This window comes from Solenopsis invicta, chromosome 6 (genome assembly GCF_016802725.1).
Source record: "Solenopsis invicta isolate M01_SB chromosome 6, UNIL_Sinv_3.0, whole genome shotgun sequence".
In the NCBI taxonomy this organism is placed as follows: domain Eukaryota; kingdom Metazoa; phylum Arthropoda; class Insecta; order Hymenoptera; family Formicidae; genus Solenopsis; species Solenopsis invicta.
The window spans coordinates 3,161,129-3,187,523 of NC_052669.1; the positions used below are offsets into that span (position 1 = coordinate 3,161,129).

Genomic DNA, 26,395 nt, shown 5'->3' on the forward strand with positions numbered 1-26,395 from the left:
TCAACCACAGCAAGGTTTCTCAGGTCGACTTCTTCTCCCTAGTATGGGCAAACATTTGCTTTCCGTAGTATCAATCCGCGGTAGGGACGCGTTGGTGGGAGGATCGTAGCGCGGCAAGTATCTGCAGAGTCGTTCTGGAGCGGATCGAGCGGCGTAAAGAGGGCATAAAGCACCCCGAGCTCCATTACTCTGCCTTAGTAAATCGGTACCGACGCTGAAGATCGCGCGCGCGACCCAATTCTGGCCTGTTCCTGTTATACCTAATACCGTATTTTATCAAAGATAATGCGCGCCCCTACCGTTGAATAGACACCCGTATTGTCACCCGCGGCCACGCGAAAATGTCCGCTAAAGCGCACGAAAACGGCTTATAAATTGTTTCCTGGCTATTGCGGGGGATCGGGGAAAGTTTTGAAAAATGGATTCTCGATAAACGAAGGCTATTTGTTGCCTTAAACAAGCGTATTACACGTATTAATAGCGCCGTCATATCCGGTTATTGATGAAAATGCACTTTTCCCATCGTTTCTTTTTGTTCTGTAAATAGAAAGACACACACGACCGCAACAAAACAAGCAACAAAGAATTATTATTTTTTTTTTTTCTATTGTTCCTGGAGTTTTTCTACTGTTCTAGTGTAACATTTCTTTCTTTCTTCTATTTCTTTGACAATATGACTTTACAATATTACAATACTAACGTTAATGCTCGATTTAATAAAAAAAATACTACTAATTTAAAATGTAAATAAGAGTAAAAATAATTAATAACCTACTTTTATGTCATTTAAAAAATTGAGAAAATAAACTGCAATAACGTAATAATTGTTTAACAGCAAAAGGCATTTTTTTCATCATTTTTCTGAAGTAACTTTAACAATAGTGCAAAAAAAGTGTTCAAAGGATATAAAACATGATATAAAACAAATAGTAAGATTTATGAACAAAGTGAAATAAGTACTTTTATTTTTATTTATCAAAGAAAATAGTACGAAATGTACAAATAAAACTATTAAAACGTTTGCTTGTGCTGTAGCAGTTATTTTTATAAAGGAAGTGTAGCTGCAAATTTAAACGTAAATAAGAAACGTGTATCGTCCAAGAATAAATCTTTTCTGATAATAAAATATAATAATTTTTGAAATTTTCTTTCTGTAAAATATGTGTTGCGCAAAAATTATAAGTATATTACGTATACATGACTTGTAAATTATAATTTTATAGACGCATTTCTATACGCTACGTTATGAATACTTATTATCACATCGATGAGAAAAGATGCTTTGTAAAATGAAAGATTATTCATGAGAAACATAGGATGAGCTCTTGCTCTTTTCTTGTCCCTATCTCTACTAAAAGCATGCAATTTCCTTCGTATTTATATATTAACATACGTTATATATACCATAGTTATACGTTGACAAAGTTAACGTAAAGTTTCACACGATCGAGTCATGCATCAAATTAATGGAGTTCATCTTAATGTTATTAATTACGACCGGACAAAAAGATCGAGTCTAGTTCCCAGCTCGTAATACGATTAAAGATTCACGTGAATGGAAATTAGTGACATTATCCGGATTATATCAAACTTATGTATCGAAGCTTTTAGGGAAAGCTAAAGGGTGATCTGAAAGTAAAATATACGATTCGATTACTTGAGATTTTGCACGAGCGTTCGCCAGCATCTTATCCACAAGTAGCGTGTAGATACGATGAACGGTGGCGTCTACCATCGCACCAATGCGCGTACATCTAATTTGGGAAGATGAGAAAGTACGTCGAGCATTATAGCAGTATTAGTAAACGAGCGGGAGAGAGTGTCGAGTTACGATGATTACGTCGCTACTCTTGCAAGAGTGCGTGAAGCGGAATGGGCGAAGAGCCTTCGTCAGCAATGAGGACGATCACGTATACAGCAGTCGCACAAGCAGTCGCTAACCAGCGAGGCAAGGCAAGGTAGGATATCAGCGAGCAAGGCGAAACAAAGTTTATTTTGAATCAACCACGGCAATCCCGGAGTCGCACTATGCCGGGGAATAGTGGCACGAGTACCGCAGCAGCCACACGAAGCGTCGATGAAGGTTCGACGCTCCTCTGCCGCAGAGCTCCGGCTCTCGACATCGGCTCAACGGATACAGACAGATAGAAGCGGAGCTTGCGCGACCCCAGAGGTGTGCCGGGGAACGGGAACAAACAGAGAGAAGCAAAGCGAAACGGGACACGAGACGGGGCGAACGACGAGGGTGGATCGGGGAGAGGTACGCGAAGGATGGTCTAGCCGACGATGGTGATTGTTACGGCGACGACGTTTCAGTTAGCTGAAACGTCGTTTCCTTTGTCGCGTCTGTGTGAGGAAGGAACTTGCCCTCGATGAGGTGTACAGACGTGCACGCGTACCAGCGGACGCCGCGCGTAACCGCCGCCACGTAGCGTACATACAAACAGCCGCACACGTGCGGCGGGGTCGGCGTTACACACGGACCGGGGGAGATACACAAACACCAGGTTCCCAGGGCTTCCCAGTGCGGTACACGCTATCTCACGGAGAGTGGTTGGATGTATCTGCTTGCTCGCGCGCGCGGTATTCGTCGTGCAAACTTCGAGCTCTTGCACGGGCGCGCTCGTGCTCCTTCTAAGACTTCGCCCGTAGTCGAGCTGTATAGCGGCAGAGAAGCGTAGAGATCTCGATTCGGGTTAATTGTGGGCTTCGTCTATAGACTCGGTGCTCGGGCAATGAATTTTAGGAGGCGCGCGCGCGGTATCGCCCCGCTATGCCGCGCCGCGCTGCGATGCCGAGGAGGTCGGACGGGGGCGAGCACCGACAAGCAGATATATTTATGCGCGCCCGTGGAAATTCTTCGATCTGATTGCGAGCGCAATTGCCAGGGGAACGAAAACGTCTGCATTTAGTGAGATACTGTTTTCAACGCGCTCCAAATAACACCACTGCTGTAGCAGCGGTAATACTTGATAAAAGCAAGTATATTTTTAAGTAATTAAAAGGATAAGATTTTTGAAAGCAAAAGTTGAAAAAATTTATATTTGATAGGGACAAATATTTTGAAATCAACAAAAGAATATTTTGGTTCAGTTACGATTATGATTTAATAGAAAAGTGAAATAGCTCTTCCGGTTTCGGTTTTTTAGCCAATGAACAAAACAGGAACCGTTTAAATTACGAGTTTTTTGGTCATGTGATTGCGGTTCATTTCTAATTATTCTTTAAATTTTTCTTTGTTTTATTAAATAATGTAATTTTTTATGTTTTTACTCATATTTCTTTCATGTGTACGTTAAAGGGAGAAAAAAAATAAAAATTACATAGTTCAAATTAAAGCATCAAAAAATGTAGGATAAAATAATTTAGATATTTATGTATGTATAAAAATAGAGAAAGAACAAAAATATTTGAAACGACATTAACTTCTTTGTATTTTACATTTTTTAAAAATACTTGATACTTCTCTATCATGAGAATTGAAACTAGAATATTCGTTTCTTATATTTTAGATAGTTTTTTTGCATGTAGTCTAAGTTCGAACTCGCAATAAAAAGTCTGCGTTTGTTACATTTTATAATTTTAGAAAGAGAATAATATAGATAGATCAAATATTATAATAATAAAAAGAATTATATATTAAGAACCAGAAAAAAAGACAAAAATCGTAAACCAACAATAATTTTATGATTCTGTATTATAAGCTTTGTAGAATTGTGATACGGTTTACAGTTTTGGTTCAACGATTTGGTTTCAAAGAAAAGGTTATTTGGAAATGGAGCGGTTATTGGTTCCGGTTCCGGTTCGATCCGAATCCCCGTTCGTGAATAGTATCGAAACGTGAGGGAATGAAATGTTTTTCGCATTTTCCATACTTGAGTTAACAGTTTACTCGAGTTATATTGATTGATACAAGAGAATTAATCTTATTTGAAGAAATTGCTGTGCAATTTCTATCAATATTGATCAATTGCATGCAATCAAATTTTATCTTGTTTTTCTATTTACTAAAGAAACTTAAAATAATGAAAATGTTAGTTCTGAAGGTAATTTGATCTTATCAAATTTTCCATCGTTATTCACTTGTAAAATAAAATTTTGGACAATTGACATTCGCACAATGTGTAGTTTGTTCCTGTTTCAAATCCTGTGAATTGTCTGCATAAAAATATTATAATATATTTAAGAATACGTAATACATAAGAATTGTTAATAAATGCACAACGGAATAAAAATATTTGTATAAGTGAGGTATTTCGTTTTCAATTTGTTGACAGAAAGACAGTAGTTCATGCAATCGTTTATTATGGTAAAAATAAGTATGTACATTAACTAAAATGTAATGCCCAGAAACAATAATAGGATGATTTGTAAAAGATCTTAAAACTAAAGACACTTAAATAGAATTTAAAATCTGACTTAACAAAAATATTTTTTTCCTATTTTTCTTATTTCTAACTTACATTAAAAAGTTGTAACTATTTGGGGATATCGATGAACTATCAATCAGATTTTATCATATCTACTCTGTTACAAAAACGAGCTTAGGGCGCAGAGATTACTGTTTTCTAAAAAATCAACCTGTTATACTTCATTCGCGCGCGAATAAAGCTTCTAATAAAATATTATCCATATTTGACACATTTATTTATAAGGTAGTATCTCTTCACGTTGCAACTACATAAATTTAAAAGAAAACATATTAAAAAAAAAAACCAGAAGATAATAACACGACTTTAAAAAATTGTTTATCTACTCTGCACCTGTATTCGAATTAAAACTCAACGTTCACGATTATCGCCACAAGTTATTAATTCTATAACTTTCAAAAATGCATTTTGCCCGAAAATATCGACAGAATCGATTTTCGCGGAGTATTAGCACGTCCGACATCGATCCCTACAATTTGGCACGTTTTAGCGTACCAGGCAGGAATCGGCGAATTCGCTTGCATGAGAAATAAGGGTCGTGGTTCCGCGCGATGCCTTCCGTGCAGTTTCACGCCGATACGCATTACTTCACGAAGATTTGTAAGCGGTCGCGAGCGTGCCAAATGCTGTGGTGTGCGCACGGGAAGGGAGCGAAAGCGGAAGGAAGAGAAGAAGAGACGTTCTATCCGAGGGTGGGATAGGGGTTAATACGGACGATTTCTGTGTTCAGGCAGAAGGAACAAGCTGCGCTTTATATAACCAGCTTATAGACGCGCGGAATCGTCCACCAGGTTTATCGTCCGTTTAATAAAGAAGAGACAGGAGTTGGGAGAATGAAAAACGTAACGTTCGTGCCGTCCTTTCTAACGCGTCGGCTTCTCCTCTATCTCTTTCGATAAATCGATCTCGAAACGAAGCCTTTCTCCAGATTATATGCTCGACGACGTCGTATACCTGCAGACAGCTTTAACTCAAGGATCAAGAAGTAGTCGGCAGCCGGAGATCTGTAAAATTCAAACGCCGTACGGTTCAAACGCTACGTTTTCAAAGGGTCCAAGAAGGGAGACTGTAAAGTAACGACGATAATGAAACGCGTATCTTATCGCGTTAAAAAAATACGGAAGATGGAACAATCTGCGATCGAAGTATCTGTCTTTGGCACGACGTCATTAAAGCGAGTAACTGCTTAGAGGGTGAACCGTACGCGGTCGGGCAGTAATAATCGACGTAAGTACATAACTGCTCGTGTACGGCCGAGTTCTTCCGCGGTAGCAGCAACAGCAGCACCTACATAGTTCTCGTAGTTTCGTACGTAGAACGCGAAAAATTTGGCAAAAAACAGAAGCAAAAAGCGAAAAGTCAGTAGTCTGATTCTGCGTGCGCGTCCAGTGCTCTTCGCTTCAAAATTCAGCGACATTGATCCGCCTACGCGACCGAGTCCGAGAGCGTTTGGACAATGGACGAATGGACTCGAATCACCGTTCTTGGCGAGTGTAACGGGGAGATATTCGAGTGCGCATCGAGTGCGTTGTTGCATACGGAGTACACGAGGGAGGGTACGATTTCCCGAAACAGGAGAGTCCGCGCTCTCTTTCTCTCTCGGTATGCGAAAACTTTTCGCACCACTTTATCCGTGCCTCTTCCTTTGTGCGCTCTCTAACGGCTTGGCTCTCTTTTCGTCAGTGGTAGCGGAAAAGAACGTCTCTCACTCTCAACACAAACACATACACTCATTCACTCACTCACTCACTGACTCACTCTCTCACCCTCTCTCTCTTTCTCTCTCTCATTCTTTTTTCGCGGCAAAGATCGCAAATCTTTTAGAGGTGAGCTGTACAAGCACCTATATAGACGTATACGTGCCATCGACTTCAAAGTCCTATCTCTTTCCTTCTTCTCCCGCTGTCACTCTACTCTCGGGCAAATTCCCCTTTTGCTCATTACTCATCAAATGTCAAATTGAGCATCGTAGCAGTCATCGGACGCGACTAATTGGCTACGCTTCTCCGTTCTTGATTCTCCGTGCCGTATAAAGCGCGTCGCAGCGGATTACCCAACGGCGGATTTGGCTGCGGCGATCCTTTATCCGATTATCTATCTCTCCGCTGCGCCGGCCCAGTCCAGGGAGGTACATGTTAACCCTTGACCAACAATGCGCACATCACCGCCCTTTCTTACCCGTTCGTATTGTATATATCACCGAAAGGACAAACGAGAAACAATTCGTGCATACCGGCGTATCTTACAAGATAACGAGCTATACAAAAAACGCGGTCGTAAAATATATAACGGTAACAATCGACGGTCTCGCGGTCGGCAAATGTATCACATGTCTAAATACGTCGCGTCCTTTTGATTATGATTATTATGGCAGTGCTCAAAATGGATCCATCATCTGAAAATTAACACTGCGCTGCTGTCAACGATTGCAAACGGGAAACATGCAGCAATCACGATCCTGACCCGTTCAGAGAAAAAAAACATAACTTAATTCACTATATAGAGAAAAAAAAAGGAAACACTTAAATGGTCATATATCGGTTTAACAATATTATTTGTTTTTGCGCCGTCCATACGCGGTCCTTAAACTCAGCCTCCATCGTCTCTTCCTCCAACCCCTTCTTCTCCCCCTGACTAGTGTGCTATTTATCATGCGACGCCCGTGAGCTCCCTTTTCGTGGTCTCAGGCGTGCCGTGACTATCTCAGAAGCAGATGAAGCGTGCCCAGGCAGAGTATTGTCACAAATGTCATCGTGTGCGTGCCGCTTCCACTTTCTGAGGTTACTGTAACACATGTTAAAAAGAAGTTACCATTTCTCGTCGTTCTGTCAATCGGCGAGAGCGCCGTTTATAGAATATTAACTATTGTGCAATGATTTTTAGTATAATTTGTAACAGTAAGTAAAAATATTACATAATCAAAATATTTATAATATATATTAAAATATACATTAAAATATATTACATTAAGAATTAATAGCTGTTTTTTACAGCAGATATTCGTATAACGTAAATGGATTCGTGAATTTTTAAAATATCTTTGGAATATTTTTATGATATCGAGATTTAGATATTATATATTAAAATATTTAAAAAAATATTCTATTAAATTAATGCCATGTCAGAAGAAAATCATAAATTGCGTGACTTAATTACACGTATTAAAAGAAATAACACAATGTTCCGTGACATCCTACTGTCTACAAATAAAATAGTACCTTGAAATAAAAGTTAAAAAAGTTAATCCAATATAACGAATCCACTTTTTTAAAACTCTCCTGAACTTCTTCTGTGACAATTTAAAATTAAAAACTATGCATTGAAAATGGATTATGGTTTTTATTATTCACCATATTGTAAAATGAAAGATCCAATGAAAAAAAAAGAAAGCTTTTTCAAGTTGAACATTTCGCCGCAAACTCTACGCTACATTCGAATTTCTAGTATCTTTGCAGTGCAGAATTTATATGCGTTACGTGGTCTCTATTTGCACGGAACGATGGCACGTATCGGCGTGTCGTCCTCGTTGAAACTTAATTCTTTTTTTTTTGGCAAAGAGCTTTTTTGCGTTAAATGATTTACATGGAAATCCGCGCGGAGTACATTGTAAAAAATGAGATAGATGAGCCGAATGATGGTGCCTGGCGTGACCGGATTATTGATTGGTAAACACGGCCTGCATTACATTTCGTATCATTAAAATGTCATCATTATGCTGTACGACATTCAAAATCGACAAACCTACAATCAATAACAGCGACGATAATGACACGTGTCTCCGTTGGATGAAATGCGCAGGAAATCTGATGAATAGATATCAAATTCATCGAGAAATGTGTCGCCGATAATCAGTTGATTTTAGTTTGGTTTGTACATTATCGGTATCATGAATATAACACGCGTGAAAACTAAGCGCACAGAGACATTCGACATGATTCTAATGTTGACATGTTGACAGATATGCCACGCGCGAATATTATTGTCATTTTAATATAGCCATCGTAACATCAGTATATTTCACACGGTAATGCAACAATATCACGCTTAATCTACTTACTTTTTGTATATAACTCAGAGAAGGATGGACGAATCATTTCAATAATTCTATGTGTTGTGTGCGTATTATAAATAAATGATATAAAGTGTGTATGGGACTAATGACTAAAAGAAGATGGATTAGAAGAAGAAAACTATCAAAACTCCTTTTAAATAAAAAAAAAATTATAAAACTTTTTTAATGAATCGAGAGCCCTTCTTTTATATCTATATATCTTAGAATTGTGATAATTAAGATTATCAATCAAGAATCAAATTCTTATAAATCTGTAAGGATTGTCAGTAAATGTAATTTTTATTTCAAATTATCCCAAGAGTAATTCGTAGTTATAAGATTTGGGAAAGGACGGTGCTTCTCTTCCTTCCTTAATTCGGCACTCAGGCAGATAAAAGATTATATTTAAAATAGGTTGGAAAGACGTATATATGTATGGGGTTATTGGGGAGCGATTTCGCGTAAAACGACATTTTTCTTCCTGCTCGAGATTAAATCTCTCTGGCAGGGCGCGACGTGTCAACTGTTGAAATCCCTTTCGGAATGGAAACTCTGACGTGAGGGGAGGGGATGGCGCCATTAAGTGGAACGTCAGTGGATTTTCCTCCGCGGGGCATTGTTCCTTCTGTCGGGTAGAAAAGTCAATTTCCTAAAAACAATTCTGTCGACCACGGCCCAGGGAGTAATACGTACGAATCAAGCGACCAGCCGCCCGCGGAAAACCGGGTGTGAACGAAATGAAATTACTACGGGCGCAGAAGAGAGAACGAATTTCTGTAACGGCGGCGGCGGCGCGGGGGCGGTAAAGGGGCTAAAGTGGAATATAGCCCCGACAGGTTCGAAAATTGAGAAGAGCCAAAATCCTTTGGTCGCTTATCAATCGCCGGGGTTTACGGTATACGTTCCCCCAGTCTGCTCCTATCACATTTATCCCAAAATATACGAGAGTTTTGCCAACGATGGCAAAATCGCGAACGCTCGGATCCCAGATAGCGTGGACTCGATAGCGATCGTTGATATTACTTTTGGAATATTCCACTCGCACATAAAAAAAATGTATAATCTGATCATCTTTGACGGTTGATATCGCATGCTACGCCATACGCAATACTTTTTTTATGCATATTTAAATATCCTACGAAATACTGATATACCGAATATTTCGCGGACATTGAAACCGTTCCTCTCGACTGCAGACTGTTTGACCATTTTAAAGTTGATTTTCCATTCCGTTCCAAGTTTGCTAAAGAATTTATAATCGAGAAAATCCAGATGTGAAGACGTAATACACTTTTCCTTTGTATTAATTTCGCGCGAATATGCATGAAACAAACGGTGCATTATACGAAATTGCTCTAGATACATATAGTATTTATACAAAGTGTGCGTATAAGTCGTCCCGATGGCAAGGGAAACTTTTGCAAACTTTGCAAACGTGGAGTCGGATTTTTCGTGTAGCGCGTATAAATGCGACGTGTGCGTAAGAACAGCTTATGAGGTACTATTCATGGATTTTCAGTAAGAGCCTTTTGAAAGGGATTGAAAGGCTCGTTCACCACGGCCTGAAAAGTGCGCGGATTCTAGGCCGCGACGAAATTCAGAGGGTTCTTGATGTAAAAACTCTTCAGGCAACTTCATGAGTCGGTGCGGTGCTCGTAAGTTTGTGACATGGGTCCTTAGAAAGTTTCAGGGGAAACGATTTACTTAAAGTACAATACAACTAAGGTACGTTTCTGTTGTACACATACTTCATCACTCGTATGTATGAAAATCTCGGCGCAATGTAGCGGCAAAATTGTCAAAAGTTATTCTTGTAAGATACATACAGTAACGAGCGAAATTTCCCATGTGTTAGTCATGAGTTCGCCCGTCATTCATACTCGTTTGCCTAATAACGAGATACGTTATTGTAAGTTAAAACTGTATCTTTAAATTATTTATTTCTTAAGATGACAAATACACTGGCAATGAGAGAAAAAATTCCTAAATTTTAATTAATAGTTATTCGAATAGCACTAATAAAATATTTACTTGCGATAAATATTTACTCTATAAGAAAAAATAATATTTATTATAAATTAAATTAATAAATTAAATTCTTATACTAAATAAATACATATTTACACTTAATAAATATTTTATTAGTACTGTTCGAATAAATATTTATTAAAATTTAGTAATTTTTCCCTCAGTGTATACTTGATAAAGTTAAATTGTTTTAAGTTAGTGATTCGATTAGCCCAAGTAAAATTTAAATATTGATTTATATAAAAAAATAATACACACAGAGATATAATACAGTAAAATAAAAAATAATGTGCAATAATAAACATTGCAATAATATTATAACGTAGAAAATATAAAATTATTACACGATTTGTATAGAAAATATTTTGTTATTTATAACGTATATATTCATGTCGCATAAAGTTTCAAATGTAAATAAACTTATTTCCGCAAAGAACAAGCTCTAATCGAAAAGCTCTCATTCTCCATGTCTTACGGTAATCCATTTATTTTCCGGCGCTCGAAACTAATCGGATATTCACAAGTAATCAGAAACTCAGTAAAGTTCGACGTAAACCAATAAATTTCAGACACCTGAAGATAGGTTCGTGCACAACTTGAGAACAGAATCCCGATTTAACGCACAGCTAAGGAAAATTTCCTATAACTGTGTACTGTTTTGATTTGGACGCGTTGCACCCGTAGACTTTCTTTGGCGGTATCGTCCATTAGTTGAAACTCGGCTGCTTTGAAGGTGAAGTTTTACAGATTCGTGACGATTCAAATAAACGATTTATCTCTTGAACGGTCTTTAAAAAATGACTTTGGGCATTGTTTTCTTTCCTGTAAATTTTCTTCAGAAAATGTTGGCACTCAGGATATTATTTGGATTAAAATATCGCAAAAAATGTTGCTTAAGATGGAAAGATTTATCCTAATCGCTCTTGAAATGATCATCTACATGACACTTTCAATAATGATAATACCGAGTGTCAGTGATCAATCACATGGGCTTTCGCGCAGGTGCCGCTTGTACGTAGCGCGCGATATTTTCCTATCTGTCTGACGAAAGGTGGCTGTGACTACTGCGCGCGAAGCCGAGAAGCCGATAAGCGTCGTTTTCCAGGATGTTAGCCGATCGAGGAACGTCGCGCGCGTTTTTTTTCCGCCTGGCAGTTTACATAGGAACAAGAAGGGCCGGATAATCGGGTATGCAAAGCCTTGATAACACCTACTCTTAAAGCGCAGGATACCTGCGTTACCACGATCCACGCTTCCGGGCTCGGCTGGCGCGAAATTATACATGCGACATATATAGAGGGTGTCTCAGGAATCAGGCACTTGACCTAAATACCATCCACTAGAAGCTAAAATAACAAGAATAGCTTTATGACTATGTCGAGAAATGTGATTAAAGTTTACAGGATTTTAGCGTATTCACGAATGAGAAATTTTTACACTGTACAAAATATGTTCGTCAAAATAGTTATTAAGAATGCATAATACACTCAAAAAAATGTGTTGCTGATGAAAGCAGATTTCTAGGTGTCATAACAAAAATTTATTAGTTCTTGTATCTGATAAAATATTTTTTATCACATGTAGAATTTATAGCAACAGCATTTTAGCATTATAGAAAATCCTTCTAGAAAATTTAGATCTTATTGCCAATTATAACAGTTAAACAAGTATGATTGGATTCCTATGCAAGCGTTATAGAAAACTTTTCTTTCTAAATTTCACAAACATTTTTGATATAAATTCTGTCTCTGTTATTTAAATTAGTTAAGTACTAAACACATGCGATATCACAATATTTGCTAATTATTTATCTATCTTACTTAATTTTTTGCAGATAAAAGATTGTGACCATACTTGCAAGATCATTTTTTTGAGTGTATCCATTTTTTAAATATTAAAAATTTAGCAAAAATTTTACAAATTTTTTCATATACGTTCGGAGACTTGGAAAAAGAATCCGGAGTCCATTCATTAAAGATTCAATTAAAAGTTATAAGGATTTTAGTTTGCAACAAATTTACGTCACTTTATAAAAAATGTGTGAACGCATTGATTGGAATGGATAAAATAGATAGAAGAAAATGATAGGAATTAGCTTAAAATTTGAAACAGTATAATTTAGATATATCATAGAAGCAATATTTGATTAAGTAACTAGTTTCAGGACCAAAATTCGCGCATTTGCGAGCAAAAGTTTTTATTGTTAATTAGAAGAAAAAAAAATGAATAAACCTAAGAAACGGACAGTTTTCAAATTTCGTAACTTTTAGCTCGTATTGTATAGCCAAAACAGCCTTGAAAAGATTTTGTGTAGGATATTAATAAGCGTTGAATTATAAAAGACAATTCACATGAAAAGTTAAGAATTTAATGAGTAATTAATTAAATATTCAATAGTAAACATAATAAGCGGAAAAATGCTGAACAATTATTTTTAACTGCTGTTTCGAATCCTGTTTCGAATCAGCCTACATATTTTTGTGTGCGTATTCAAATGTGAAATACATATGGATACACCACGACGTAACCTTTGACTGTAGACGAGACGGCATCTCTCAAGCCCGAAGACGTTCAAATCCCTTTCTTCTTGCCTCGTTCGTCGTCGTACACGTAAGATTAGCGTCCCGGGACTTGGATAATTCGCGAAGCCAGAAGGTACGGAATAGTAAAGAGGGAGGAGAGACAGAGGAGGGTAACGGAACGAACAAACGGGAAGGAAACGAGACAGAAGAGCCGAAGTTTCGTCGCGAGGACCGACGTCTTGTCCCGAGCAAGTTTCTCCAACGAGGTACCGAATCTTTCGTGCTTTGTACCTTTGGCGTATGTGAGGAACGGAAACGGTGAAGTCGGACGGGCGTATATCGAAATCCACGGGACTTCCGCAGCAACCCGACGTTGAACTTCCGCGTACACGATGTGAGTTTTTCCACACGAGAACGAACTCCCGGAGGAGAGACAATCGCGCATAATGTACGCGGGGACGTTATGTGATGTCGTTTCGGGGCAAGCGTGTTTTCCGTTTCAATGATTTTATCCTTGTATACATAGAACTCCGAAACTCGAATGTGAGACAAGTGCCAATAAGCATTAATCGCATACACGTTAAGCTGTATTCTGAAATTCACTGCGAGAACTGAAATGTACAGTTCACGGTACATGTACTGTAGATATTTTCTCTGTACTCTGAGTGAACAAAACGCACCCTTAGTTATTACTACGTTGTTTGACGCAATTGTTTGTTACACGTAATTTAGTTCAAGCGCATTTGCGGATCCGATTACATTTTCAACATGCCTACGTTATTTTCAATTGAAAAAATATAAAATGTTAGCAAGTATACCAGCGTTATCAATTTAACAATTTAAATTTTCAACGTTATATCGATAGCGTAAAAAATAAATCTTATACAAAATACATCAATCTATATATTATTTATTTATATTTTATTCCGAATAGTTATTAACGTCGCTTTATAAGTATAATACTAAAAGATCATAAAATGTTGAATACATATATTCATTTGGACATCATGTAGCAATTGATGCGAATATTATTTACAGGAAGCAAAAAAATATATCAAGCTTTATGTGCAAAAAAACATTTAAAACAACATTGTTAATGTAACAACAAGTAGCTTTTTAACTATAAAATAATTGAAAAAAATATATATTCACAATAAAAAGACGTATCAAATTAGCGACTTTGTACGGGCTTAATACCGTTCTATTATGGTGTGTTATATTGATGTTACATGTATAAATCGGATACTCTATCTATATAAACGATGTGAACTATTGAGATGAAAAAAAACGAGCGTAGCGGAAAATACCATTTTTGTGGTCGCTTTTATTTTCTGTAAATGTCACAGTCTTTTATAGAATGCTGCATGCGACCGGCGCTTATTAAATGTTATCGGGCAAACGTCATTGAAAATAAAATGAACGTACCGCTTCCGCGCCGGAATATAGACCACCGGCCTTTTCAAAATAAACAAATATGAGGTGAACCGAACTCCGGTAGCTTAACAATACAGAGGGTCGACAGATGTGAATAACATTTAACGAAAAATGTCAAGAGGGCTAATACACGGCCTAGCAGAAAAGTGATTACGATACCGTCATACCTAACACGCGCGTATAACCTTTGATAAATACCGCTACGTGCTAAAATCGAAATTTTTATATGTTTCGCAATGCACGCTCCCCCGCCCCTCTGCGATTTATTAAATTCACGCTGCTGGCAACTGGTCAACCATATACGGAATTGAATGCGCGCGCGTTAATTTCGTTTCGCGTACAAATGGCTTTCCTTTATTTTCACAAATTGCGAATATACATACGTATACTTCGACAGTTGGGAAAGGGATTACCCCACATTGTGTGTCAAAATGTTTTATCGATGTCGGGGCGACGGAATTTATCAGCGCGTGATGACTAATGGATCCGCGTCTCGTCTGAAATCGAACTTACCGTGAAATATTTTCGAGAGGGAATTGCAGAGAATATTATAACTTACGACGGGCGATGTGTGGAATTACGCTGTTAACAATGGATGTAGTATTATTGTGTACTTCAGCCTCGTATTACGTGTGATATTTCGGTTTACCGCAGCATAGTTGATTACCTATCTCGGAATAACTCTGGTTTACCACTGCATAGTTGATTGGCTATATCGAAATAACGCGAGTTTATCAGTTCGATACATTAAAGCGGCACACGCATCACATGTCACATTTGCCAGTATTGTTCGACTTTATGATAAGAAGTTTTCCGGGGCGCCACTATGTCGGCGAATTCATGAACATTCTTCGCACCGGTCCACGACAACACCTGCCAACCATTTCTTCAAGTCATCCATCTACTTTGCACGTGCGTTTCACATATTAAACTTCAGTTCACATCAACGGAAGAAAATCACTAAAAAGTCTATAGGCAACATTCCTCTTTCATATTACACCGAGCGCAAATATTCTATATCTCTTCACGTACGAAAGTTTTGCATCCACAACGTAGAAATAAGATGTTCGAAATTTCTGTCGAGTGTTCGAAATCTTCCGTTTTACGTACGAATTCTTTCATGTTCTTTAGTATGGAATTTATCTTAATATTTTGAGTATTAGATACGTTTGCCATTCACCAATTTCTTAAGACGATAATTGAAGAAATTTTTCAAATGTTTTTTCTTCAGAAATTTTAATGGTAAATTAATTTTTATTTTGCCGTATAAAATGTAGAGATACGTATTACATTCTATTAAAATAGGACAAATAAATCCTAATAAAATGTTTGACAAGAAGATTCAAAAATTTCAGATATTTAATTTTAAAAATAAACACTCGAAAAAACAAAATGCTCCTCGTAAAACACTAGATTTTGTGTGTCAGATTGCAGCAATAGTAATTTAAATACAATCTGATTGCGCAATGATGAAAAAATGGAATACTTCATTTATTAGCCAATAAACTACACACAATATGGTACATAATAGCAAACAATAGGATTCACGTACAGCGCTATGTGTTTTTCCTGAAAACAGGGAATAGCGTATCATAAGCAAGACATACAATGCACAAAAAAATAGGGTACAATGGGGCTTACATATTCGTCCTGTTTTTCCCAGGACGAATTGCACAATACGCAAAAATCCACTAGGTATTTTCCGGATCGTCGGGCGAGCGGAAGTATCCAATCACCTGTATTTTGAGCAGAATCCATTGGAGAGCCAGATTCAAAACACCAGGATATAGATTATCGGTGGACGATACTTTTCGATTCCGCGGGGTACGAATGTGATCATAAAATTGGGGTTGCCAACAGGGACACTGGTAACGTGCATTGCATCAATGCAATCTATGGACACACACACACACACACACACACACACATTGTTACAGATTCAAAGCTAGGCTTTAAACTAGTTCTCAGTTCATGTTACAGGATTGCAAAATATAATAGTAACAAAATCAAATATCAAAATTATGTAATACTTGAATAAGATAGTATAGGAGACTTGCTAAATGCGCATCAGTCGTCTAACAATTTGACAAATATGAAATAAATGAGGAATGAATATAGACAAATAAATAATATTGACAAATTACATTTTGTTTTGTTTTAACAATAAATTAACAATACTCTTAAAGAATTATTTTTTTGAACAATATATATATAATAATGTAATGCTATTTCATACTAAATTTTTATAATTTTATGAAACGTTTATAGAATATTTTATATCGCGGACTGTAAATCATAGCAAATTTTATTCCAATGATATTAATATAAAACTGATAAATAATAATAGTAAAACTAATAATCATGGATATGAACAGAAATGTCAATTCTCAAAATAATTATAAGTCAGTTTTATTTTGACAACTTTATTTTTCCATTATTATTTATTATTAAAGTTTTTAGAAAAAAATATTTTCACAATAAAAAATAGTTTTCATAAAAAATTCAATAATTTCTGGAATTATATGGCACGCACGTATGTGACGTTGTGTCGTCAGTTACATAAATAAATTTAAAAAATGAAGTTAAGCAATGTTAACACTTTCAGAAATATGTGATTTTTTTCTCTTTTTAAATTAAAAGCATGTTTGCTATTCTGCAAATTCCCGACCTATCTAAACTATCGCGAATTATTTCGCATCTACGCGGGAGATCCACAGAGAGAGAACGGTAAAATCATCGCACCAGCGACTCGGCACGTATACGCGGCGACGAAAGTTGGAACGCCCGGGCGGGTGCACCGGGCAAAGGGTGAAAGGACGGGTCAACCGGCCGGAAGGTAATGGAAGCGTAGGTTATACCCGTGGCCGCTCAATTAAATCTCGTCGACGTCGCGTGCAGGAAAGCGGGCGCAGCGTGCACCGGAGGCTTCCTTACCGATTTCGAGTGGGTGGACCCTGCTCTCAGAATTTATTAGTCCGTGCGACCGACCGACTAATCCCGGCTCGGTTAGCTCGAGCGTGCGCGACTATTACTCGCGCAGGGTGTGTTGGTTGATCGCAAAATCATCGGGATCAAGTCGCGAATCACGAAAAGCACGAAAAAGCAATTATCTTGCCATTATCGCCTTCTCGCCCGATAACTTTTTCGTTGAACATCGCCACTAACAATAAGTTTGTGATAATTATCGACGTGTTACAAAGGACATGGTAGAAATTCGCTGGTGAAGTTATGTACAGCGATATTGTATACCGAGAGAGACCTGATCTAATTCTAGTTGAACGTAATCTAACTTGAATTAAACGGATTTGATCCAATGTGCGCTAATCTTGAATAGTCGCTACGTTCGAAGCTTACTTTGAATTATCATTTAAGTTAGCTAGATAAACTGAATATAGCGACGTAATATGTAAGCGTTAAGTGTTAAACTTAAAGCTCAGAAAAATTTCAAAACCATAAATTAAATACAAAATTTAAAAATTTTTTCTACCTTTATAATAATTTATATATGTTATTCAATTTGATTGAGCTAAGTAACGTGATACATTTTAAAGATACTCAAGTTGCAAAATTGAATCTGAAGCAAGGAGCAACTCAATAGGTGTTTAAAACTGACAATTTTTTAGAATAAAGTTAACTTTTAAGGATAAAGTAGAAATAGAATTTTTATAGTTACCTCTTTCGGGCACGGGCTCGCGCATACTCGAAAGGAGCTGGAGCTCGCTCTGTTTTGAGAAAATGCCAGGTATCTGCGCGGTGCAACGTAGGTTCAAACGGCCATTCGTGTAATGGAACGGCTGAAGAGTTAGACTGATCTCGCTCCACTGCATCCCCCATTCGTCGTTTTTCGTCCGCGGATGCCTCGTGGTCGTCTCCACCTGCGACAAATCAAGCGTGAGCCCATCGCCGGAGAACGTGTGAGAACGTCGCGAGAAAAGGGATCGTGAACGCCAGAGGATAGGAGAAACGGGTGAAGCAAGGGCACCGAGGAAAAAGACAGCAGAGGAAATGTAAATCTGCTTTCAACGAAATCCGTTCATCCGGAATCGAGAGGAGGTGAACTCCTGCCCTGTCCCTCTCACACTTCGCCTTTTCGTCATCCTGCGCGTTCAACCCGCGCCAAAAGACGAGGGTTTCCACTTCGGTAGAAAGTTAGAGGACCCGCCAACGTTTCCCGCCACCGTGTTCTCCCGATTAATGTCTCTCCACCCAATTTTTTCTTCCCGCGTGAAATCGCTTCTCATCAAGCCGCAACGGCAAAGAGCGAGCCTGTCAAAATTATTGGCCGGAATGGTCGAGTTCCGGCCATCTTAATGGATCATTATCGTCACGGCGTCGAAAGTAAGTTATTCGAGTGAATTGTACGGTCGAGTAATCTGTAAGTGAATCGTAAAAAGTTTGCCTAAACTTTCATCGATGTAGGCGATGATAGATCGATAGAACTATAGATATATACATATATGTATATTGTTATACAAATACATAAATGAATCGTAAGAAGTTTGCCTAAACTTTCGTCGATGTAGACGATGATAGATCGATAGAACTACAGATAGAAGATATATATATCGATGTACAGATATCGACTTTAATATTTTTACACGATATTTAACAAACTATCTTTCTCGTCAGTATTTCATATTAATTGCAAAAAGATAGAAAAGATAATTGTAATCGATGTAGAATAAGTGTTTCCCGGAGTCGGAACTCATAAAATGATTCAGCAATGAAAACTAAAACAATTACTTCTGACAAAAAATCGATTTACTCCCATTTATTTATTAACATGTTAATTATTTGTCTATTTATCTACTTACTTTATATTCAAATATCAGCTAACTTGTAGTAATCTTATGTCTTAATAGTTTCTTAAGTGATAATAATCTCGGTAATAACATAATTCCCGATTCAATGCGTTATATGCGCACCTGATGCCAACATGCTTCTAGAAGATAGTTGTTGCGAAGTTTAACAGCATTCGCGTCGAACCAACGGTAAATTACATAGAACATTTCGTATTATATAGATTATTGAACCAACAGACCGTAGAATGCGTATTAACATTTCAATCTCAAACACTATGTTTGAAGTTACTTGAACAATAGAAATAAAACAATAAATCTTTCTATGCGATTTATTAATGAACTTTAAATCGAGAATTAGGATATCGCAAATACAAAGACATTCTACATAATTATGAGAGAAGCCCAACAAAATTTTTCTGATTCATTTCCTCGAATAGTAATCAATCATTTACTAAGATCATAGAAGACGATTTCTAATCACGAGCAATCAAATGAAACCTAACAAAACTAAATTGAATGTGCTTCGTAATGAAGCCACTACCATGTACGAATGATATTACGAAAATATAATAATCCATGATCTTTTCAAACTTCAAATTAATTCTTTGTTAAGAAGTTTTTCATAGGCCAACTATCGTAAGTACAAAAGATAAGACTTTCTATTGTTTCATTATTATGTCGTAAAGTTCACGTTTCAATTAAATATGCACAAAGTAATGTAATTCTTTTATTATAGTTCTTACCAGACAACAATAACTCACAATTAATCTAAATATTTAAATAAATAAATTAATAAAAATCATGAATCAATGTCTACGTATATAAAGATTGAGTCAGATACAAATCTGAAAATTATTTTGTTGAAACATTAAAATAATTGTGTAAAATATTCAAGCATGGTGAATAACGCTGTAAAAAGTTTTGACATTTTGGCAACTAGCTTGAGCATCTACATAATTATTTTGACGGTCCAACTATTTTTAAATTTGTGTCTAGTTAAATTTTCGGATATTTTCACAAAATTTTTTTCATGTGTATACGCTTGATACGTCAAATTGAACGCTAATTGTAACAAACAATATCAATAAAAGCATACGAGTATTACAGGAGCGCTTGCTGACTTCACATTTTCTCAACTGAGGAATTATGCAATTCGCGCGATCCGGTGTGATATATGGCGGAACGCGCAAAAAAGAATCTCAACGAATGATTAATGGCTGAGTAGCATTGATACTTATCCCCTGACGCGCTAAGAGTGCGTCCAGCCGAATATAAATTCCGCTTTTTAAACAGCTCTACCCGTGAAATTCAATCTCGGAGGGAAGCGAGCGAAAGTGATTACAGTGGTTGAATACAGATTATGAGAAGGCGGCCGCAACGTCATATTTAAGCGCCCCGGATTTTCTTTGTAAGCGTCCAAAGGAAGGCTATATCTCTTTTCCCACCGGCACACTTTCGTGTCCCGTGCGATGGAAAAATTAAAGGAATAAGAATAGGACGTTTGAGTATACCTAACGGATCGTGAAATTTTCTATTATGACATTAAATGCACCAATCTTATCGAAGAAAAGATCCATTCTAATATCACGTCGCATGACGTAATCAAAGCTTTGATACGACGCCATCTTTCCAATAACATCTAATAATATCATGTTTGAAAGAAAATTCAATCTTGCACAAGGCTACAAAACTGTTAAAAAAAACGAACAATGTTTCAATTTGTTCTTGAATCGAGCTGCATGATTCGAACACGGTTTGTAAGTTTGTAAGATCTCGCAAAACTTTCTTTTCGATCTTTTAATTGCCTACTCTCGTCAAAAGTTTTATGGATACACTTTTTTAAGCCAAGTACTTTTTTATTTCAAGATTCTTTGGCAAATTTGAAGTTGACTCTTTATAACAATCAAGATTATATTATGATTTTTTTTAACTTTTAATTCTAAATATTAAGTATCTTTTTCTGATGTAACTAGGTCTCAAATTAAAATTGTATAATAAATCATTTACGTAGAATTAAACGAATATTCAAATATTGTCATTATATTTGCTCCTTTTAAAGTATAATCATCAAAACTTTTTAACTTTTAATTCTCAATAAGTCTGTCATTAAAATAATCTTAATTCGGTCGTTTCTTGTATACAGTTTCTTACAAACTTACGATCTAATTAGACATTCATAGTAACTATTAATAATTTTCCAAGATATATTGTGCAGAAATAAATTTGTTCAAGATTTAAATATTTAACAAACAAAAATATTTGAAGCAAATGAATATTGTTAAGGTGTATTACTTAGTTTTAGAAAACATAAATATACAAAAGTTATCTCACATATCAAGAATGCGGAGATAGAAACGCTAACGATGTTTACTTCGCGTGCTCAACCGCATTCTCTAGAATTCCCACATTTCCGCGAAACCTGCATAGGTTAAGATAGATGTAACTAACAGTACGCGTAATCTAAGTTAAGTAATCAAGCGAGAAATTTGAGACTGAATTAAAGTCCATGTATCCAGAATATTTTTGATAAGATCACGGAAAAGTTTATGCTATTATGTGAACATGTGAGTAAAAATGTCATGACACACATTTTTTTCTCAATTCTTTTGAAAAGTATCATTGAAGAGATAGAGGGTAGTTGCCAAATGTGTATCTTAAATTGCTTTTATTATTTTTCCCATTTGATATACATACTAATTGACATGCAAATAAATGCAAAAAATGATGAATTTTATAAAAATATTGATTTAATAATAATTAATTTATAAATTGAATAATAATTAAATAATAATTAATTTATAAAAACAATAATTGAATTATTAATAATTTCAAATATATACATACATAATGAATGTAAAATATTCTACAATAAACCTTTTATAAAAATATAAAAATTCCGTATATAATTGCAAGGTAACATTATTAACAGCTACATAAATTGATCAAAAATTAACATCAAGTTGTACCTAATTTTTTTAAATGTTAGCACGCATACGAGAAGTAATCTGTTAAAGCTTTCTTCATATTATTCATTTCTTATTTATATTCTTGTCATTAAATGTTACTTATATTAAGTAAAAATATAAAATTTATTATTATTAAAGATATGATGTAGGTGACCGTTATACGCATTTAACAACTTTTTCATATTTATACTTTAAATCCTTCGTGTTCTTTTTATGATCTTTCAACATGTAAAATGTTTGCCATGTTTTAATTGCTTTTTAGATTATGAGCGTATTACAGCAAAGAAAAAATTCTCAGCAAGATTACAATTGTATTCAAACAAAATTTTCTTAAGATTGACTAAGGAATACGTTTATTTATTCTTGAAGCTTAATTTTACACCGAGATGTTTTAATCTTCAATATTAATCTCTAAATTAGATCGCACTTTTTAATCTCAGAAGAGAAATTATTTCCACATTCATCAGATGGAAAGAGAACGAGAAAGAGAGAGAAAATACTATTAGACCGTTGATTCAAAGCTTTTTTTTGCGGGACAACTTGCATTTTCTAATTTCATTATTCGTCATCTGAAAATGGAATTCTTTCTTTCCTTGCTATTCAAGGCGCAGATTACCAGAAATACTGCAGGAAACCCGCTGCGCAGCAGGCCATTACAGAGCTCTGCACGGTGCAAACGCGAGCGAGATATGAAATCTCGCAGTAATGCACATTTAATTGCACGTGTAGAGTACTTGTTGAATCGATATGCGCATGTATCCGAAAACCAATATATTCGATTGATATCGCGAACGTGGAATCCGATTGGTATATCGAGGAAATATGACCATCTCCATGGGGACCGACGCAACGTGAAAAATAGACGAAAACACCTTTGGTGTACAAGACAAATGAAATATTTATAAAAAATTTTCTCAAATGGACATATTTTATTTATTCAGGAAAGCCTATTCCTTTGTACTTTAATTACAAATAAACTGCGAGATTCTTCATAAGATATAAATAACGAAAAGATAACTTGCTGCGTAATTTTGTATTGGACGAAAGAGTACGCACGAAATACCAAGTGCACCGGTTAAATCCTCCGCGTACAATTTAATTAAAAAAAAATCGTGAAAATGTTTTGATGTTTGGAACGCTACGCGTTGATCAAAACGTGTTTTAACGGAAAGTGATCGGAGGGTGGATAGCTATCGCAGCGCGCGACAGATGTCGACGACGATGGCAGTGCAGTTGTACAGACAACGACCGTTGGCGAACGATGTGGTTTTACGGTGCACCATAATGACGCAAGATGCGTGTCCTTATCGCAATTGCCAGCGGTGTCATCGCCACACAACTCCACAGCGCATCGCGCTCGCCGCGTGTGCATACGTCGCGTGGCAGGCGGCTTATCCCGCGCATGCAATGCCCCGTAGCGTACAATACCATGCCGCCGTGTGTTTAAATGCACCTCGAAATGCATCGCACCTAAGGGCGTAGCCATGCGAAACCTCTGCGACGAGACACGGGTTGTCCCTCGAATTAATGCCGGTGAACATGCCGGCGCGATGCGACGCGGCGCAGTGTGACGCGGGAACGGGATACTTTTGACCTCGGTTATTCTGTGCGAACCTCACAAGTCTCTCCCGGGCACCTTTGAAGTGTCGCGGCGGTTTTCGGTGTAACCACTCGCTTATGAAATATAACCCTCGACCGTTCGCGTAGGTTGACTCATTTACGCCAAGGGCTTTAACGTCGTCTCGAAATGGGGTATTACGAGGAGTCTCTTGCCCGCTGCGCCAGCTGCGCCGCTACTTCTCCTTTCTTTTGCGGAACAATAGTCCGTGATCTTTTGTATCTCGTATATATATTCGTTCTAATTAGTGGCAATTCCCTGAATGGCATACCTTCGAAGTAATTCCGCGCTGAGGTAGCAGCGCGTGCTCTTATTGAATCTGAATTCCGAATGCATAAAACATCGGTGGGTTTTTTTTTGCGTGAATGAAAATACGTTACGCGATATTAATAAATTATTATTTCAAACATTCTCCAATAACTTTAAAAATAACATCTGCGTTCGCGCATATGAAAGTTTAAAAAAATATAGGAATAATTTTTGCGCTTGCAATATATTTTATATTTGTGAGAATAGTAACATTGCTTGTTATTTTAATCATAACCATTTGTATGTTGAAATAATCATTTTGAGTTATAATAAAGATTAACTATGAGATTTCCGTACGAAAAAGTAAACGACGAGCGTCCGAGCTCCGCTTTGCGAGCATACGTCGAAGCGTGGCAATGCGAAATTTTTGCGGAAATTTCCAAGTGATGTCCGGTCTTGCTGCTATCCAGCAAATTTTCATACACAGCTATCTCCTTCCTTTCGTAAGAGACGGTATTAGATACGCGATGGGCCGCGTTCCCCCGGAAAGATCTTGGCGCAGCATGCATGCAAATCCTGACCGCGATGGTAGTGCGGATAGCTGCTGCACAGGGATCTAGATGCGGAAATATATACGTGTACGTGTGCTTGTGTAAATTCGTGTACGTAGCCATGGATACCATGAGCAGTCCAATTTCTCCCTAGTTGCCTTCGACCGCTTTCTTGCGTTCCTCGAGCGATTTCTACATTGCGCCGAGATTCGACTGGTATTTAAGCGGCGTTTATCGCCGACGAGGAAGCTCGAGGGTTGCAAGGGGTTGGTCGGTATCGAGTGAACCAAACGGGAAATGAGGGGAGGTGGGGTCGTTCGGCGCGGCACGAGTGGGACGATGCTCGTGGCGAAACGTATGGCGGGAGAAAGAAAGCAAAAGGCAATGCCTCGAAAGCCGAATCGATCTTACAGAGGATTTTCCTGGTATCCTTTTACAGGCTTCCTTGTCTGCGGCACAGGATAGGCGGACGTGTCCGGACTGTGGACCGTCCGTAATGAGCGGCCGCTCCGCGTTTGCTCCACGGCCTCTAGCCGAGTATCCATCTTTCCCGGGCATGGAAACGCGATTGAATTAGATGCAAATATCACGGACACCGCGTATGCACGATAGAAACCAGGAAAGAGATACTGCTTTCGACCTTGTTTCAACTTGTGCTCGTTATTGCTATCGAAAGCGATGCGAGCGCAAGGAAGATGCTGGGCGATGCTGAAGGAGAAGAGAGAGAGGGGGAGGAAAGGAGTCGTTTTCACAAGCAGACAGTACGGTACAAAAAAGAGATCGTAGTTTTCCAGCAGAGCGGAGAAATCAAAAGGTACAACTCGATGATCGGTTCGAGAGAGAAATCTTCTTTTCGTGCGGAATTTACTCAAGCATGCTTTGCGAATCAATCGACTGTCCACGGAAGTTGCGACATTGATTTTCTTGTGATTCAACAATTTCACGAATGGTACATGCTTTGTGCCGCTTCTGTGTTCTCCGACCTGTACCTTTAATCTACGGTGAAAGATAAAATGCACGTTACGTACACATTATCGGATGCGTTTGTTATTTCAACTAGTCTCGCTAATTGATAATTTAATTTGATATCAAAGTGATGTGATTAAAACGGCACATAAATGCGGATTTACAATAATGACTAATAACAGGGCGTAATTGACATTGTCGTTCACGCCTATCTTGTGATGTATAATGAGAGCGAAATTCTACCCGTACACAACTAATATCGGTGTTTGCCACCCAACACTGTAAAGTAAATTCGCGCGTTTGAGTATAATATATGTTTACGCATACACATACATATCTCGGCTGTATATATTTTTCGTTTCATGTTTGACGTGTTTTGCATTTGATCTTGCTTTTCATCGTAAACCTAAAAGTTTGCGTAATATTTTTGCACTCCGCGGGGCTCACGTTGCACAGAGATATGTCGAAAGTTTCCAAAAACGCGCACTTTTTTTCCAACTGCATGCAAATCCTACGGAAAGTTTTTAAATACTTGATTAAAACGTCGTCCGTTTCGATAATATCGGTAATTTTTTAGTTCCGACATCAGATACTTTTATAATAAAACTGAAAATAAAAGTTTCACTGAGATAAAATCCGTTTAATAGATTAAATCACAAATTACATTGTATAGCTGTAATATCCATTATTTACGCTATCCAATATTGAGATTTAATTTGATTAAAGGTTTTTATATGCTTCCTATTTCTATGTTACACTTGGTTCTAATAGAAACGAG

At 37.2% G+C, this 26,395-nt stretch overlaps 1 protein-coding gene across 1 annotated transcript in view; it reads right to left on the reverse strand.

Annotated features, from left to right (window-relative positions):
- Positions 1-4,288: 4,288 nt before the first annotated feature.
- LOC105193887 overlaps positions 4,289-26,395 on the reverse strand; it is a 154,230-nt gene continuing 132,123 nt past the window's right edge. The window contains exons 5-6 of the mRNA XM_011158566.3: positions 18,139-18,340; positions 4,289-7,214 (exon numbers count right to left, since the gene is read on the reverse strand). Of these exons, the coding sequence (XP_011156868.1) occupies positions 7,129-7,214; positions 18,139-18,340 (288 nt within the window). The 3' untranslated portion in view covers positions 4,289-7,128. The remainder of the gene's footprint in view (positions 7,215-18,138; positions 18,341-26,395) is intronic.